At 44.8% G+C, this 17,235-nt stretch overlaps 1 protein-coding gene across 1 annotated transcript in view; it reads left to right on the top strand.

Moving 5' to 3' along the window:
- ELOVL4 (ELOVL fatty acid elongase 4) overlaps positions 1–17,235 on the top strand; it is a 46,586-nt gene that overhangs the window by 15,511 nt on the left and 13,840 nt on the right. The window contains exons 2-4 of the mRNA XM_040428686.1: positions 6,040–6,227; positions 10,666–10,746; positions 15,615–15,786. Coding sequence (XP_040284620.1) covers positions 6,040–6,227; positions 10,666–10,746; positions 15,615–15,786 — 441 coding nt within the window. The remainder of the gene's footprint in view (positions 1–6,039; positions 6,228–10,665; positions 10,747–15,614; positions 15,787–17,235) is intronic.

Genomic DNA, 17,235 nt, shown 5'->3' with positions numbered 1-17,235 from the left:
TGGTTACCGATCGGAGCCCCAGCGATTAAACTGGGACTCCGATCGGAACTCCGCTGCCACCAATGATGGGGGAAGGGGGGGGAGATGGGAGGCCGCACACTGGCCACCAATGTTGTTAATGCTATAGAGGGAGGGAGGGCCGATGGGGGGCGCACACTGTGCCACCAACGAATTATTACAATAGAGGGAGGGAGGGGGGGGGGCGCACACTGTGCCACCAACCTATTATTACAATAGAGGGGGGGGGGAGGCCGCACTGGCCATCAATGATATTCAAACTGGGGAGGGGGGGGTGGGGGGGTCTGCCCCCTGCTGCCTGGCAGCCCTGATCTCTTACAGGGGGATATGATAGTACAATTAACCCTTTCAGGTGCCGCACCTGAAGGGGTTAATTGTGCTGATCACGGCCCCCTGTAAGAGATCGGGTGCTGCCAGGCAGCAGGGGGCAGTCTTGTACACAGTTTGTAGTGTATTCTAACTAGAAGCGTCCCCATTACCATGGGAACGCTTCTGTGTTAGAATATACTGTCGGTTCTGAGTTTTCACGAAGTGAAAACTCAGCTTTGAAAAAGCTTTATGCAGACGGATCTTCGGATCCGTCTGTATAAAAACTAACCTACGGCCACGGATCACGGACACGGATGCCAATCTTGTGTGCATCCGTGTTCTTTCACGGACCCATTGACTTGAATGGGTCCGTGAACCGTTGGCCGTGAAAAAAATAGGACAGGTCATATTTTTTTCACGGCCAGGAAACACGGATCACGGATGCGGCTGCAAAACGGTGCATTTTCCGTTTTTTCCACGGACCCATTGAAAGTCAATGGGTCCGCGAAAAAAAACGGAAAACGGCACAACGGCCACGGGTGCACACAACGGTCGTGTGCAGGAGGCCTAAGTTGAATAGTTCTGGATCCATCTGTGCCAGTCACACGAGTGGTGCCCGTGCATTAGGGACCGCAATTTGCGGTCCCCAAAGCACAGAATGACCAGGACACGTTTGTGTGCATGAGCCCTTACTACAATTTAGGTCAGAAACTGGTAAAAGAATAGCACAAATGTACGCCAGCTCATAGCAGGTGAAACTTGAACTTTCTGGCACATAGACTGCCAGAAGATTCACCAAATTTATTGCGACCGGTGCCTCTTAATACATTTGTTGCATCTTAATTCGGCCACTGAACTAAGACAAGAATCTAAAAAGGTCAATGTTAGTAAATGCCGTTCTTAGTGTGTATTCAGGTGTTTCGGTTAAATTGCAGTTTTTGTGTAGGCCGTAACAGGATTGCTAGGGCATATGGATGTCATATTCATCAGTGCGCAAAAGGTGGCTCTCGCTCTGGAGGGTTTGGCATGTCCATGCATTACGTGGCTTCCCTGTAATACTGACAGTTTGATAGATATAATGTACACATTATACTGAGGTTTTACCTGTATCGGCGATTTCACCCCTTCCAGAGTGCAGTCATGGGACCCTGTCTGATTTTGGCTCTGTAACTTCCTGTGATATCACCTATTTCCATATCTATTTGCTGGTGTCCTAAAGGGTGAAAGCCCCTCTAAATAGCACGGGCCGGGAGAAGGCGGGTCCTTCCGAATCTCTGCCCACGGGCCCATTCACTCCACCTTGTATTTCTGTCCGCATCCTTTCTGCATTTTTGCAGATCAGATTCATTCATTCATTTCAATGGGGCCACAAAAGAACTGCTGTATATTATTTCTTCAGTTTCGTCCTTGTAAGCAGTGTGAGCAGCAGTCATCGGAGCAGCGAGATTATTTTTAGAGCCGTGGAACACTACGTACAAGAAAGATCTTTGCAGACTGTTCAGCTGATTACCTCCTTGATCTAGAAGTCAGAGCTTTGTCACTTAGTCCTCAAATGTTACCTCCTACAGCCATTGATGAAAACTAATAAATGTAAGAAAAATGAAACCTCAGCATATGATGCACCTACACCTGGCAGGGAATACAGAGGTCGTAGGGTGGGACGTGTGCAGAAGAGTCTGTGCTGGTGAATACAGATCAGCTATGTCCCCGCATGCCACCTCATGGGGTAAATATCCGCTTTAATCATCAGTCAGATGTATTTTAGAAGCTTAGGTCAGTTTATTAACTGAGGAAACCTCTACCAAAATCTTACACAACAAAGAAAATTACCTGGGTACCTATTTATTAACATACCCTGAACATTAAAGTTGTTATCCAGGAAATGATAATAATGACCTATCCTAGCCGATCAGCGAGTCGCTGTGTTCATCAGAGCTCTGGTGTAATGGGACGCTGAAGGCGCACTCGGTCTCCCATCAGCCGCAGACCTGCTGCTTAGCTTCGGGAGCGAGGATCTATGTTCGGCCTCGTTCCCAGGGCGGCTTTGCTAGCTGGGAGGCTCCCTGCTCCTAGGTCTGCCTTGAGCGCCGAGCTGATCACTCGGTGCTCGACTTGTCTGTCGGTCATGTGACGCTGGCCACGTCACATGACCCTCACTCCCCACTATAAATACAGGCAACCTGCTGGCTACAGGTTGCCTGTGATTTTGGTCCCTTAGGCTGTGTATTATTATTGTTATTAAGCTTACCTTTGGATTTGACCCTTTATCTGCTTCCTGACACCTCTTCTGCCTGCTCCCTGAACCTTGACGCTACCTCTCGGATTTTGACCTCGGCTTGCTTTTGTATTTTGTCTCTGTCTCCTCCCTCGTACTGATGTGACCTCCTGGACTGACCCCGGCTAGTTGACCCGCCTCGCCCTTTCGTTTTTGGTGGTACCTTGCTTGTTCCACCTCTCTGTCCGCTCAAGTGCTACCTCTTATTGGCTGTCCGCTTCCCTGCTGTCTCTATCTCTCTGCTTGCACTTACTCAGGTCAGGGACTGTCGCCCAGTTGCGCCCCGTCACCTAGGGCGGGTGGTGCAAGTAGGCAGGGACAGGGGACCGGGTGGCAGCTCAGGGGGTGCACCTCCGCTCTATCTTTATACCCGTGACACTACCATGTGACATCTGGTGAGCGCAATGGCCTCCTGGCAGCTTTCCAAGCACAGCGCCGTACATTGTATGTGGAACAGCTTGGTATTGCAGCTCACCCTGTTGACTTGAATGGGGCTGAGCTGCAACAAGGCCATGTGACCATGTATGGTGATGTCATATGGCCTAGGGACAGACTGCGGTGCTCACGGAGTGCCTGGCATTCTCTAACAGCTGATCAGTGGAGTCTCAGGAATCGGGCCTCTGCCAGTCTGATACTGATGACCTATCCTGAGGATAGGTCATTAATAGTAATTCCCAGATAACCCCTTTAAAGTCACCTGCCTAGTATTCTGTAGGTCCTCTCATGCTGCCAAAATAACTCTGACCCCTTGAGGCATGGCCTACAAGATCTTTGAAGTGGTACCAAGACCCTTCCAGCAGTTTCTTCATGTCCTGTAAGTTGCAAGGCTGGGCCTCCATGGATCGGCCTTGCTTTTCCTGCACATTTTACAGATATTCACTAACAATGAGTTCTGCTAATTTGAAGACCAAGTCAATATCTTGAACTTTTTGTCATGTTCCTCAAACCATTCCTGAACCATTTTTGAGGTGTGACAGGGAGCATTATCCTGCTGAGAGATTCTCATCCATTAGGAAATATCTTTATGTTAAATGTACGGTGTGTTCTGACGTCTCTCTATTCAGAGATCCAGCCGCAGCCTGGCAAACATGCCGATAATGGGACGGTTTTCTGTTTGCCAATTCTCAGCATTTCTGCTGGGTGCGGCCGGATTTCCGCCAGTGAATAGGGACGGAATACAGAGAGCTATGCCAGGCTGTTCCCTGCCAGATCTAAGAATGGCAGTGTGAAACAGGCATAACTTCAGAAATGGCTGTTTACTGGCAACCTGAGGGTGCTGCTACACATTCAGGTTTTTTTATGCAGTTTTTGAAGCCCAAATATTAGATATTGCTATTGGGGATATGGTTATTTCAGACCACTCCCCGCTGCTCTTAGATCTAAGAGATGCTTATCCCGGAGGGAGAGAATATATGTGGAAGTTTCCTAATTATCTCATAGGGGGTGAGGATTTCATAAAACTAATGCAGGGTTGGTGGATGGAATTTGCAGAGGGTAACAAGGAGCATATACAGTCACCAATACTATTCTGGGAAACGGACAAATCTGTCATTAGAGGGCGCTTAATGGCCTATGTCTCATCTATAAAAAAAAATAACACACGTACAATATGAGAAAGTGAGTGGGAAACTAAGTACGGCCTATAGGGACTTTCTCTCGACCCCGACCCAGATAAATAGAGAGAGATGGATCTTGGCCCATAGAGACTTTGACTCGTGGGCGGAGAAAAAATAAAAATTGAAAAGATCTCGCTTAGAAATAGAACTACACAAATACGGTCATAAATCGGGGAAATTGCTAGCTACAATGGCAAAAGGGAGAAGACGGGTGACTCATATTGACGGGATAAAGAGGGGGGATGGGATCAGGGAGCACAGAACCAAGGAAATTAATGAGGAACTGGGTAATTACATGGCCAGGTTCTATCAAGATAGAGGAGGTAATGTCAAGGAGGGGAGGGCTTTCCTAGAGAAGTTATCTATGCCAACCATTACTGAGGAGCAACTGATTTCTTTAAATGCTCCGATAACGGCAACGGAGGTACAAAGTGTGACGAAAGCACCTTCGTCCCTGGGAGTTGGAGAGGCCTGCTTACCAGCCTCTTGCCTCAGGATTATGGCCCATATACTAACTTTGAAGGAGAAGACAGACCGGCCGCACAGCCTAAATCTGTGGAACTGTTTTGGGCAGGAAAGCCATACTTGCGGTCGGCCAAATGTGACTTCCATGGAATTCGGGAACCCCTGCTCGGATCTGGGTAATTTTTGGATGTTGTTCACCCAGATCACAGCTATCCATGGATGTATACATTATGGGGATATGTGGGGTTTTAAAGTGGTTTATGTGTGTTGGGGAAAATTGTGTGTTTTCTGCCTGCGAGTGATTAAGTTAGCCCATTATGTTTGGTAATTGTATCACAGGCAGAGCCCATTGTGTTTTGGTAATTGTATTTTGTTGATTGCGTCAAAGACAATGCCTATTCTGTTACTGAGTGCGTCACAGGCAATGCCATTGTGTTTGTTAATTGCGTCACAGACGATGCCATTGTGTTTGTGGAATGTATAGTTTTTGTGTTTAAACTGTAAAACTGTAAAGGATTGGCTGCTATGGTATGTCCTCAGTTTCCACCCAGGTCCACGGGGGTGGTACCCTTGTTGGAAAATGTGTATATAAGTCAATGCTTGTGTGTTCAATAAAGAGTTCCTGTTTTACCCTTCATCATGTTGAGGCTGGTGTTTGGGTAACTGATCGACAATGGGGATTGCTATATGCTGAAGATTTGCTATACTCCCCTGGCTATAACTACTAGCTCTTGTAAGAGCTGTTCCTGGTTCCTGTGGTGGTTACGGTGTCAAGTGGAGTGCTTGGAGTCCTCAGGAAGCACTAGGAGTATCCATCAACGGAGGTACCCAGTCGGGGTGCCAGGAGATCTGTTACAGGGGTATTCCCATCTGTGAAGTTTCTGGCATATCCACTTGATATGGCACGAATTTCTGATAGGCGGGGTCCCACAACTGAGACCGGCTTCTGTCTCCAGAACAAGGCCCCTTCGACCAGGCGGGAATGGAGAGCTGGCTGCGCATGGGTCACTCACTCCATTCATTTCAATAGCAGTTCTAAAAATAACAAAGTGAGAGCGCTTGGCTATTTTCGGAAGTACTATTAAAGTAGATGGAGAGGGACATGCGTGCGCAGCCACCTGTCCATTCCCAGGCACGATGGGGCTCCGCTTTTGAGATAGGTGTGGGTCCCACCTTTGGGACCTGCTACTATCGCATATTTATGACATAACCTGTGGATTTGCCATAAATGGCCCAGGTGGGATAAGCACTTTAATATTGTGGCTGTATCAATGTATATCCAGTTGTATGTTGTTCATTTGATATATATTGTAATTGTAAATTATCACGGTATTGCAATTTTTTTTTTCTCAACAGATAAACGGGTTGAAAAATGGCCTCTGATGCAGTCTCCGCTACCAACATTGGCCATCAGCACACTTTACCTACTCATTGTATGGCAGGGTCCCAAGTTCATGAAGAATCGAGAACCCTTCCAGTTGCGTTACCTGTTGATTGGCTACAATTTTGGCATGGTTATTTTGAACTTCTTTATATTTAAGGAGGTTAGTATATTGCCATCTAGTCAGTGGTGAAAAAGATTCTAAAATGGTCACGACCTAAATCTTAAAAGGGTTTTCCAGGACTTGCTCTTTTTTTAATCAGGCCCATGGCTTGTTTGACCTAATGAAAGATTCATACTCCTCTGCTCCTGGCTCCATTCCGTGATCTTCTGATCCCTGGCTTGTTTACTTGAGGCCGGGGTGTGGACGTGGTCATGTGCAGCACTGCAGCAATTGACTGGCCTTAACAGTGACGCAGCATTGCTGTACTACCAAAGGATGCACCACTGCTGAGGCCACTTATTGGCTGCAGTGGTGCATGTGGCCCCGTCCATACCCTGGCCTGGAAGTAAATTAGCTGGTGACCAGAAGATCACAGAATGGAGCCCGGACCAGAGTGGCAAGCAGCAGGTGAGTGTGAATCTTTCATTAGGTCAAACACACTACAGGGCCTAAATAAAAATAAAAAAGCAAATCCTGGAAAACTCCTTTAACATTTAACATTGCTGATTAAAAATAATGGAATAGCAAATGCACAAGTAAACGTGTGTGAAACACCAAATCCAAAGACATAAATCTATCTATCTATCTCTCTATCTATCTTGTAAAAGGGTCTATACCATATATCAGTACCTGGGATCAGCATTTCACCCTATTAAGCACCTTTGCTGTAGACCCTGGAAGAAAAGCAGGGTCATTGCCCTTGAATAAGGTGGCTCTGGAGCCTGTACCCTAACAGACCCTGGATAAGGGGGAAAACAGGGGCAGGTTCCACAGAAGCAACAGCACCACAGACACTATTACAGTAAACACGCAGTCATGTAGATATGGTCCTACGCAGAGGACACGGTCATAACACGAAGTTCCACGTCCCTGTATTAAGATCCCAGCTCTTGGGCATGATGCTTTTGGGGGTTAGGTTCGGGGGGTGGAAGATGCATTTCCCAGTACTCTTGTCGGCATTTGGGACCAGAGCTGATCACCTTACAGAACATTATAGATTGTGATTCATTCGCAGACTATAGTCTGCTGTCTTTTGCTTACTGACGGGATAGTAAGGCCTCTTGCACATGACCATAGTGCTCCTGTGGCCGTATTGCGGCCCGCGCACAGCATGTCCGCAATACACGGGGCACCGGCTGTGTGCATTCCGCATCACGGATGCGGACTCCTTTACTTGAATGGGTCCGCAAACCCGGAGATGTGGAACGGAAGCACGGAACGGAAGAACTACAGAGTGCTTCCGTGGTGTTCCGTTCCGTGCTTCCGTTGCGCAAAAAAATAGAACTTGTTCTATCTTTTTGTGGAACGGACGGATCGCGGACCCCATTCAAGTGAATGGGTCCGCTATCCGCATGCGGCTGCCCCACGGAGTCCTTAAGTTCGTGGGCAAGAGATGTAAAGCAGATCTTTCAAGGCAGCATATTAAGGATGCAGGTCTGCACTCCTGTCAGCCAAAATGGCTGACAAATATTGTGCTGTTTGGCTGATGGGAGCAATCAAAGAATGTAGTTACAAGTCCGCTGTTATGAGGGGAGCACTCGCCCTGCACCAGACAGGATGCGGTGTGCCTATACATAGCAGCTTCTCAGACATCACCGGCAGCAGCGCAGAGCTGTGTGTGTCATCTGGCTAATAGGCGTACAGACCTTAATCTGTAATATGCTGCCCTGACATAAGGCAGCAAATTGAGCTGACAGCTTTGCCTTAAGCCTGCTGTGAGGTAGTCTAAGGTGCTGTCATTTCACATGAGTGGTCCCCAGGATAAGGTGGGGTGGGGGTCCTACCGCTGCAAATCCCAACAATCCAATCATGAGAACAGGGGTCCCATACCTCCTGCAGCCCCCTGAAATTAACGGAGCAGCCGGTCAGGTCAGTTCCGGACATTTTGGAGCGGTGTACTGGACTTTCTCCAGAGCTTCCATAGAAATGAATGGAGTGACCGCGCACACATGTGATTGGCCGTTCTGTTCATTTCAGGGGGCTGCAGGGTTTCGGGGCCCCCGTTCTCGTGATCGGTGGGTGTCCCAGCAGTAGGATCCCCACCTATCCGATAGTTTACTTTAAACAACCAGAATACCTCTTTAAGGGTACAACCACATGGTGTGGTCTTGCAGGCCGCAGCAGGCCCTAATTAAACTAATAAGGACCACACTATTTGGTCCGTCTGCACTGTTAATGGCCGTGCTGTATTGTGGGTGCAGACTGACTAACTGGTGCTGTCCGCTGCGGCCTGATCGCAGCGTGGCTGTGCCATGTGGTCTTATCTGTCACCAGACACACCTTTCTGCTTATAATAAACTATTACATAAGAGGGTTGTTCCCACAAAATGACATAACAGTACCTCATAGGGTATGTTCACACAACGGATTAAAAAAAAACACACAAAAAAAATCAGCTCCTATTCCAAGCTCATTTTTTTGCACGTTTTTGATATGCTTTTTAGCATTTTTCAGCTTCTCATTCATTTCAATGGGTGAATCAGCACAGATTCTGCCCAAGATAGATCATACAGTTTTTTCAGTGTGGAAAAAAAAGCAGGATCTATCTCCCATTGAAATGAATGAGAGGCTTTTTAGAGGCGCTTTTGGCACAGAAAGCAGGGATAAAAAGAATCCTGTGTTAACAGTACTGGATCTACTTCTTAGGGACCTGTAGGCCCAAAATGCTTGATTCTGACCAGCAAGTATAAATGGAACACAAAGGTCACTGTGTGCTGCCTTTCATATATAGACGTGCTGAATGGAGACTGCCTCATCAGCCCTATCCGAAAGAGAAGGTGTCCATAGGTATTTGGGGGGTCGTTTATTAAGACTGGCGTTTTAGATGCCGGTCTTAAAGGGGTTGTCCGGGTTCAGGGCCCCTTTCACACGAGCAAGTTTTTCGTGCCGGTGCAATGCTTGAAGTGAACGCATAGCACCCGCACTGAATCCTGACCCATTAATTTCAATGGGTCTGTTCTGCGTTGGGTGAAAATCTTCGCATGTTCTATATTCAGCGTTTTTCACGCAGCCCTGGCTCTATAGAAATGAATGGGGCTGCGTGAATAACGCATTGCATCCGCAAGCAAGTGCGGGTGCAATGCGTTTTTCACTGATGGTTGCTAAGAGATGTTGTTTGTAAACCTTCAGTTTTTTATCACACACGTGAAGAACGCATCAAAACGCATTGCACCCGCGCTGAAAAAACTAAACAACTGAACGCAATCGCAGACAAAACTGACTGAACATGCTTGCAAAATGTGCGAGTTTCACTGAACGCACCCTGAACGCATCCGGACCTAATCGGGCGTCGCGGGTGAGGGCCGGTTGCGTTCAGGGTGCATTGCGGGAAACCTGCGCAAGTAGGCACGCAATTGCAGTCCGTTCTGTCTGCCATTGCTTTCCGATGTTCAGTTTTTTCCGCGCGAGTGCAATGTGTTTTGCACGCGTGTGAGAAAAAACTGAATGTGGTACCCAGACTCGAACCCGGACTTCTTCACTGAAGTTTGGGTTTGGTGTTCTGTAAATTTTATTATTTTCCATTATAACATGGTTATAAGGGAAAATAATAGCATTCTTTAATACAGAATGCTAAGTATAATGTCAATTGAGGGTTAAAAAATAATAAAAACATAAATCGCCTCATCCACTTGTTCGCGCAGCCGGCATCGTCTTCTTTCTTCTTCTTTAAGGACCTGCAAAAGGACCTTTGATGACGTTTTCGCGCTCACCGCGTGGTGACTTCAGCGTAGGTCCTGCTGAATAAAGATAGAAGGATCTTCTATCTTCATTCAGCAGGACCTGCGCAGACGTCATCACACTCACCACGTTGTGAGCGCGATTACGCCATCAAAGGTCCTTTTTCAGGTCCTGAAAGAAGGTGATGCCGGCTGCGCGAACAAGTGGATGAGGTGAGTTAATTTTTATTTTATTTTTTTTAACCCCTCAATTGACATTATACTTAGCATTCTGTATTAAGAATGCTGGTATTTTCCCTTATAACCATGTTATAATGGAAAATAATAAAATTTACATAACACCTAAACCAAACCTGAACTTCAGTGAAGAAGTCCGGGTTCGGGTCTGGGTACCACATTCAGTTTGTTATCACGCGCGTGCAAAACGCATTGAACCCGCGCGATAAAAACTGAACAACGCAATCGCAGTCAAAAAATCGCGCGGGTTTCCCGCAATGCACACGCGGAGCAAATCCGGGACGCCCGTGTGAAAGAGGCCTTGGCATTTTCAGTTCTTTTCACCAGTGATCTGCAGAGAGGTCTGATGGATCTTTTCATGCATAGACTCATATACAAGAAATCTGTAGTACTCTCTTCCTTCTCCATATGGTCTACTCTGACCACCTATGTGACACTGTCACTGACCGTGTGTGTGAACATGCTGTTTACATCCACCGTACCAAATTTATATGTTTTACTTTGTCCTTGTTTCTTCTTTCTAGCTTTTCCTAGGAGCAAAAGCAGCGGGATACAGCTACATTTGTCAGACTGTAGATTATTCAGATGATGTCAATGAAGTCAGGGTAAGTACTTGTTGTCTGTGACAGAAGCACATTTAGTGAAGGGGTTGTCCGAGGTTTGATATTGATGGTCTGTCCTCCGGAGATGGCATTATTATCAGATCACCGGGGGTCTGACTCCTAGCACCTGATCAGCTGTTGGAAGAGACCACAGTGTTTCGGTGAGCGCTGCGGCTTGTGATGTCACTGTCATTGGTCACATGACCTAGACGCAGTGAATGGGACTGATCTGCAGTACCAAGCACAGCCACTATCCAGTGGGAGACCACATCGCTCAGCAGAGTGCCAGGGTCTCCTCAAACAGCTGATCAGCAGTGGTGTCGGGCGTTGGACCCCACTGATCTGACATTCATGACCTACCCTGAGAATAGCATACAAAATCCAGATGGACGGCAGCATCTCCATACAAAATAGCTTCTTTATTCACAGTGGGTCCATGAAAAGCATGTGTACATACGCACCAGTAAAAAAATGCAACGTTTCGGCTACATGGCAGCTTTTCTCAAGCATAACATGACGTGAAATACAAGGGTTTAAATAGTGTTCATACTCCTCCCCTCAGCTAATTATTCCAATTAATCATGTTAACATACAGAAAGAAACGCTGCCTCTAAGCAGACATAGACCAATCCTATCCACTTACCAATAGTGACTCGTGGTTTAACATCCTGATGTCCATCTCAGCGTTCCCCTGATGCCATTGCACATGCCCAAGCGCTTTCTCCACCTCCTTCAAACATGTGACATGCTCCGATCACGTGACACATCACGTGAACATAATTCTGTACACATCATTCCTAACCTAGCACACCTCCCTGTGCGTCAGCCCACTCCGCCCTATCCAGGATCCAAGGAACCGGCCCACCATGCGGTACAAACACAGACTGATTACATCAGTGAATAGTGAAATGACAGCTCGAGGGGGTAGTGTTATCGTAGGAAAGGATGACTTTTGTATTATCTTGTCCCGGGCATATTTCAATATAGCTTCTTTATTCATGATGTAAAACGTCCATGACTGTATCCTACCTATCATAAAAAAATATATATGAGCTAAATTAGACTCAATATTAAAAACAACTTCATCATACTGGCTCTAGATTAGACATATATACATTATTCAATTCCACTTACATTAAAATCAATATTCAATCCATGGGGTTGTAATGATCTCAAATTCTAAATCCATCTTAATTCTTTCTTCCTCAATATCAAATCCTTGTTCCCTCCTCTCCTCAGGGGACCCACAGAGTCAATAACCCTATATCTTAACTGGTTAATCGAATGGCCTTTCTCAATAAAATGTTTAGCAACCGGTTTATCCAACATGTTTTTCCTGATCGTACTCTTACGTTTATTTATTCTTTCTCTTACTTCCATAGTGGTCTCGCCCACATATATCAGGCTACACGGGCACTGTATCATGTAGATGACATCACGTGACCTGCATGTATAATAGTTCTTAATTTTATACACATACCCTGTATAGGGATGATTGAAAGAGTCACCTTTGATCATATTGCTGCAGTTACAGCAATTTAAACAGGGAAAATTCCCCATCTTTCTTGGGGCCAAATATTTTTGTCTCTCTACCTGTTTACCCCCAATATCCGCTTTAACCAGCCTGTCACGTAAGTTGTTATTCCTCCTATAAGCCATCACTGGAGGTATTCCAAACTCTCCTATTGAGGGCAATCCCTTCTGTAGGATACTCCAATCCCTCCTCAAAATGTCAGCTATATGGGCACTATGTTTACCAAACGTAGATACAAATGGAATCCTCCGTACATCTTGTTTGATTGTTTGTTTAGTCTGCAGTATGGTTTCTCTTTCAACATCTTTAACCTTTTCACTCGATCTCTGCAACAACCTCCAAAGGATGACCTCTAACAATAAATTTGTGACACATTTCATCAATCCAAGCATCATAAATCTGATCATCTGACACCACTCTCCTAACTCTAAGAAGTTGGCTCCAGGGGAGGGATTCTAACATTCGTCATGGATGTGCACTATCATACCTCAACAGATTATTCCTATCTGTGGGCTTCTGGAACAAATCAGTTTTAATTCCACCATCCTCAACAAAGATCCTCACATCCAAAAACTGTAATTCATTGGTGGATGTAGTCATAGTAAATTGTAGGCCTGGAATGGCACTATTCAGATGTTGATAAAACAACTCCAACTCAATATTTGTACCCACCCAAATCAAAAAAATGTCATCGATATAGCGCCACTAGTGCAGGATCCTCTCTATAAACTCTGACTGGTACACCAGTCTGTCCTCCACTCCTGCCATATAGATGTTAACATAAGTTGGGGCCACGTTTGATCCTATCGCCGTTCTGCGCTTCTGTTGGTAAAAGGAATCCCCAAAAAGGAAATAATTCCTCCTGAGGACAACTTCTAGGAGCTGGAGGACAAACTGTGCACCAGTCGGAGAGAATCCTGTGCCGTCTAGCGCCATACCGACTGCCCTCAATCCATCATCATGTTCAATAGATGTATATAAAGAAACAACATCAAAGGAAACCAAGTAAAATTGTTCCGGTAACACTACATCTCTCAATTTCAACAAAAAATTACTTGTATCCGTGATATACGAAGGGGCTTCAATGGCATATCTCCGGAGTAACCTATCAAGGAATATTGCTATGGTGCTGAAGACAGATCCCCTTCCCGGAGAATGCTCAAGTCCCTTATGGATCTTGGGCAGCATATAGAATAGAAAGGTTATAGGGTATTGTACCCTCAAATATTCCCCCAATTACTTATCAATAATCTTTTCATTCAAAGCTTTCTCCACAATATCTGCTATAAGATCCATAATCTCGGGCCTAGGATCCGTCGCCAGCATCTCATACACCTCAACAACCTTCATAAACACTTCATTTTTGTACTTTATAGTGTCTAAAACCACTACCGCTCCACCTTTGTCGGCAGGTTTAATAGTTATATTCTTGTTGTTCTCTAGATTCCTGAGGGCCTCAGTCTCTCACCTTGGACATATTTTATGAACTACTTCTCAATTCATTATCTTTGCTTTCATTCGTTTAGTGACAATTTCAATGTAAGACTCTATAATGTGGTTATTCTGAGGAGGAGAGAAAGAACTCTTATTCCTCAAATCTAGATCCTTCAAACATAGCATATTTCTATCTTCATTTATTCCAGTGTCCCTCAGTACTTTATCAGCAAAATACCCCTTCAGACGTAATCGTCTAAAGAATCTCTGTAGGTCAAGTTCTATTTCAAACCAGTCGCTATTAGCAACCAGACTATAGGAGAGTCCACGACTTAAAACCTTAATCTCATCAGATGTTAACTCCACCGAGGATATGTTCACTACCAGATTTTTTATTTCTGTGTGTTCCGTCTCGTTGTACGCCCTTGCATCTCCTTCATCCGTGATTGCTGTCCCTGTGGAGGTACATTTCTTCTGGGACCTCCTATATTTCCTCCTTTTCTTTGCTTGGGTCGATTCATCAGTAGATTCGGAATCACATGTGGTAAATCCAAAGTGGCCCTGCTCAAACTTTCTCCCTTTTCTTCTTCTGGGTTTCCCTAAGATATAGGGTGATTGACCTGTTTTTAGTCACTATTGGTAAGTGGATAGGATTGGTCTATGTCTGCTTAGAGGCAGCGTTTCTTTCTGTATGTTAACATGATTAATTGGAATAATTAGCTGAGGGGAGGAGTATGAGCACTATTTAAACCCTTGTATTTCACGTCATGTTATGCTTGAGAAAAGCTGCCATGTAGCCGAAACGTTGCATTTTTTACTGGTGCGTATGTACACATGCTTTTCATGGACCCACTGTGAATAAAGAAGCTATTTTGTATGGAGATGCTGCCGTCCATCTGGATTTTGTATGCTATTCTAATGACCAAATGGATCTGAGGTCAAGGCCGAGCTGATGAATTCCGGAGTACATCTTTAAGGTCATTGGTGCTGCTCTCAAACACAATTTTACTCTACCCTGAGAATAGGTCTCCAATATTAAACACCAAGAAAATCCCTTTTAAAGCTCTGTTTTAGGAAAGTGCTTTTTACCCAATTCCCTGACCTTCATCTATAACTGAAACCTCTCGCTTCTTGAGCAGGAGTTTTCTGATGCTACAGCTGGGTTGCTGCATGGGACTGCTACTCCAGAAGTAGAATACAGGCTGCCGTAAATGGCAGACGGTAGTTTTCTAACGCACTCTTAGGCCAGCAGAAAAAAATGAAATTGAATCTTTTGTACTCATTAAGGGAGCAGTCACAGCTGCCTGAAAAGAGTCATCGTTATTCATGAGCCCCCACCCATTTTCCTCAGTACTTCTCAGGTAGGCTGCCAGGTTTGTGATGTAAATTATTGTAAATGTTTTGGGCCACAGGACCCCCCCCCCCCCTCTTCCTTCTTTTCACTAAGCCCTGCCCAATTTTTTTAAAAGTGCCAAGAGGAACAAGAAAAATATAGTTGTACAAAATGCCTTTTACATCAAATTTTGCCAGAAACCTGGTTTAAATCCTTTGTAAATGACCCCATTTAAGTCCACGACTACGAGAAATAAAACATTAGGGCAAAAAGAAATTCTGCTTTTGTTCCCCTTAGCAACCTATCACAGTGAAGCTTTCATTTTTCAAGAGACTGCTTTTCTTTTAGACCGTTTCCTGAATATCCCGCAGTGGTTACAGGAAAATCCTGCAAAAAAGACAAACTATATAAGATAAGATACAAGCAGGACACAATTTCTCATCCGTTCTTTATATTGTAAATGGCATTTAATAATTTCACCCAGTTGAGTGGCTTGAATAGATTTGTATTGTTACTGTGAATCTTCTGCTTCTACCACAGTTATCCTGGGCCTCACCTTCTGTCTTTCAGGTAGCTTCTGCTCTATGGTGGTATTACGTCTCTAAAGGAGTTGAATACTTTGATACAGTGTTTTTTATACTGAGGAAAAAATTTAATCAGATCAGCTTTCTGCATGTTTATCACCACTGCACAATGTTCACCTTATGGTGGATCGGAATCAAGTGGGTGGCTGGAGGACAATGTATGTATCGATTTTATTCTTACATTTTTTCTTGTTTCAGGCTTATTTTTTATTCTAAACCTTATAGATTATTATTATTATTATTATTTGATGATTAAAGAATCTCTAATGTGAGAACGGTATTAAACATATTAGAACATCTAGAAGTTTCCTCTATACAACTCCCAAAACCAGAGCTGCATACTGTGCTTGGCATCCAGCTGAAAACAACATTTGAGATGGGTTGTCCTAACAGTTCTGGGTTGTCCTAACAGTACACATCCAAATGTCCTATTAAGCTGGATGCCAAGCACCTTGTATAGCTTCCACAAATGTTGGTTCTGATAGCTGAATGGTGGGACTACCCACTAGTCTGACCCTATGTGGCCATCCTCTAGAATATGTTAATCTGTCAAGTCCACTTGTCTTCATGCTCTTCCTGACAGCTGGGACCTGAAGTGTATTTAAAGGGGTTGTCCTTTTTTTTTTTTTTTTTTAACGCCTGGAGCAGTTTCCTCTCTGCCACTCTGGATCCCTTCTGCGTTCCTCTGCTCCCTGGGATCACATTGCCGTTCAGGCCAGTCTTTGGCTGCAGCATCGCATATGACCCTGCCCGTCCAGAAGTTTACAGGATTGTGACCAGAAGACCGCAGAGGGGAACATTAGGGTGCATTTGACTAGGATTTGTTTCAACAGGTATACCAGGCTGCTACTAATACTTTAAAAAAGTTTAAAAAAAAAGCTGGACAACCCTTTTAATATTCCGTATTATACACTCCTCAACATCGAAATTGCAACACCAAGAAGGAAAAGTTGTGCAATTATGAAAATAATAGGATCGATAGACATGTTAATGATATGCTAATGATAAAAAATGGAACAAAATATTCAAAACATCTTGATCTATTTGCTAACAAGTTTGAGCGTCGCATTCAGAAATACAGTACATGCACTAAGACGCCTTGGCATGCTATCAATGAGGTTATTAATGGTTGTCTGAGGAATGTCCTGCCATGCTGAATGCTTTCGGGCACGGAAATCATCAAGATCCACTGCTGACTGCTTCCTATGCAATTGCCGACCAATGACATCCCCGATGTGCTCAATGGGAGACAAGTCTGGAGACGCTGACTAAAAACTTTGCTTTCAACCCCCCCACATGCCACAGATTGGAGCTAGGTACTTGAAGATTTGATCCTCTGCAGATCTTAGCGACACCTGCTACTTCCTAGATTTGCATAATCTTACAGCTGGTCCTTGGTGTTGCAATTTTAATGTTGAGGAGTGTAATATATTTGCCTTAAATGCAGCAGTGCGCTGAGATCTGTAGATATTATTCACTGGGATTTGGAAAGACTGTCCAAGGTCAAGATCATTCAGCAGTTTTTGATAACCAATGAGGAGAAGAGATAAGAAGGGATATTGTTTTCTTCCATGCTTTCTCTTCCTTTAGGGTGCTGGCTTTGACAA

Source organism: Bufo bufo, chromosome 4 (assembly GCF_905171765.1).
Source record: "Bufo bufo chromosome 4, aBufBuf1.1, whole genome shotgun sequence".
Lineage (NCBI taxonomy): Eukaryota > Metazoa > Chordata > Amphibia > Anura > Bufonidae > Bufo > Bufo bufo.
This window is presented reverse-complemented; position numbering and strand designations above follow the sequence as displayed.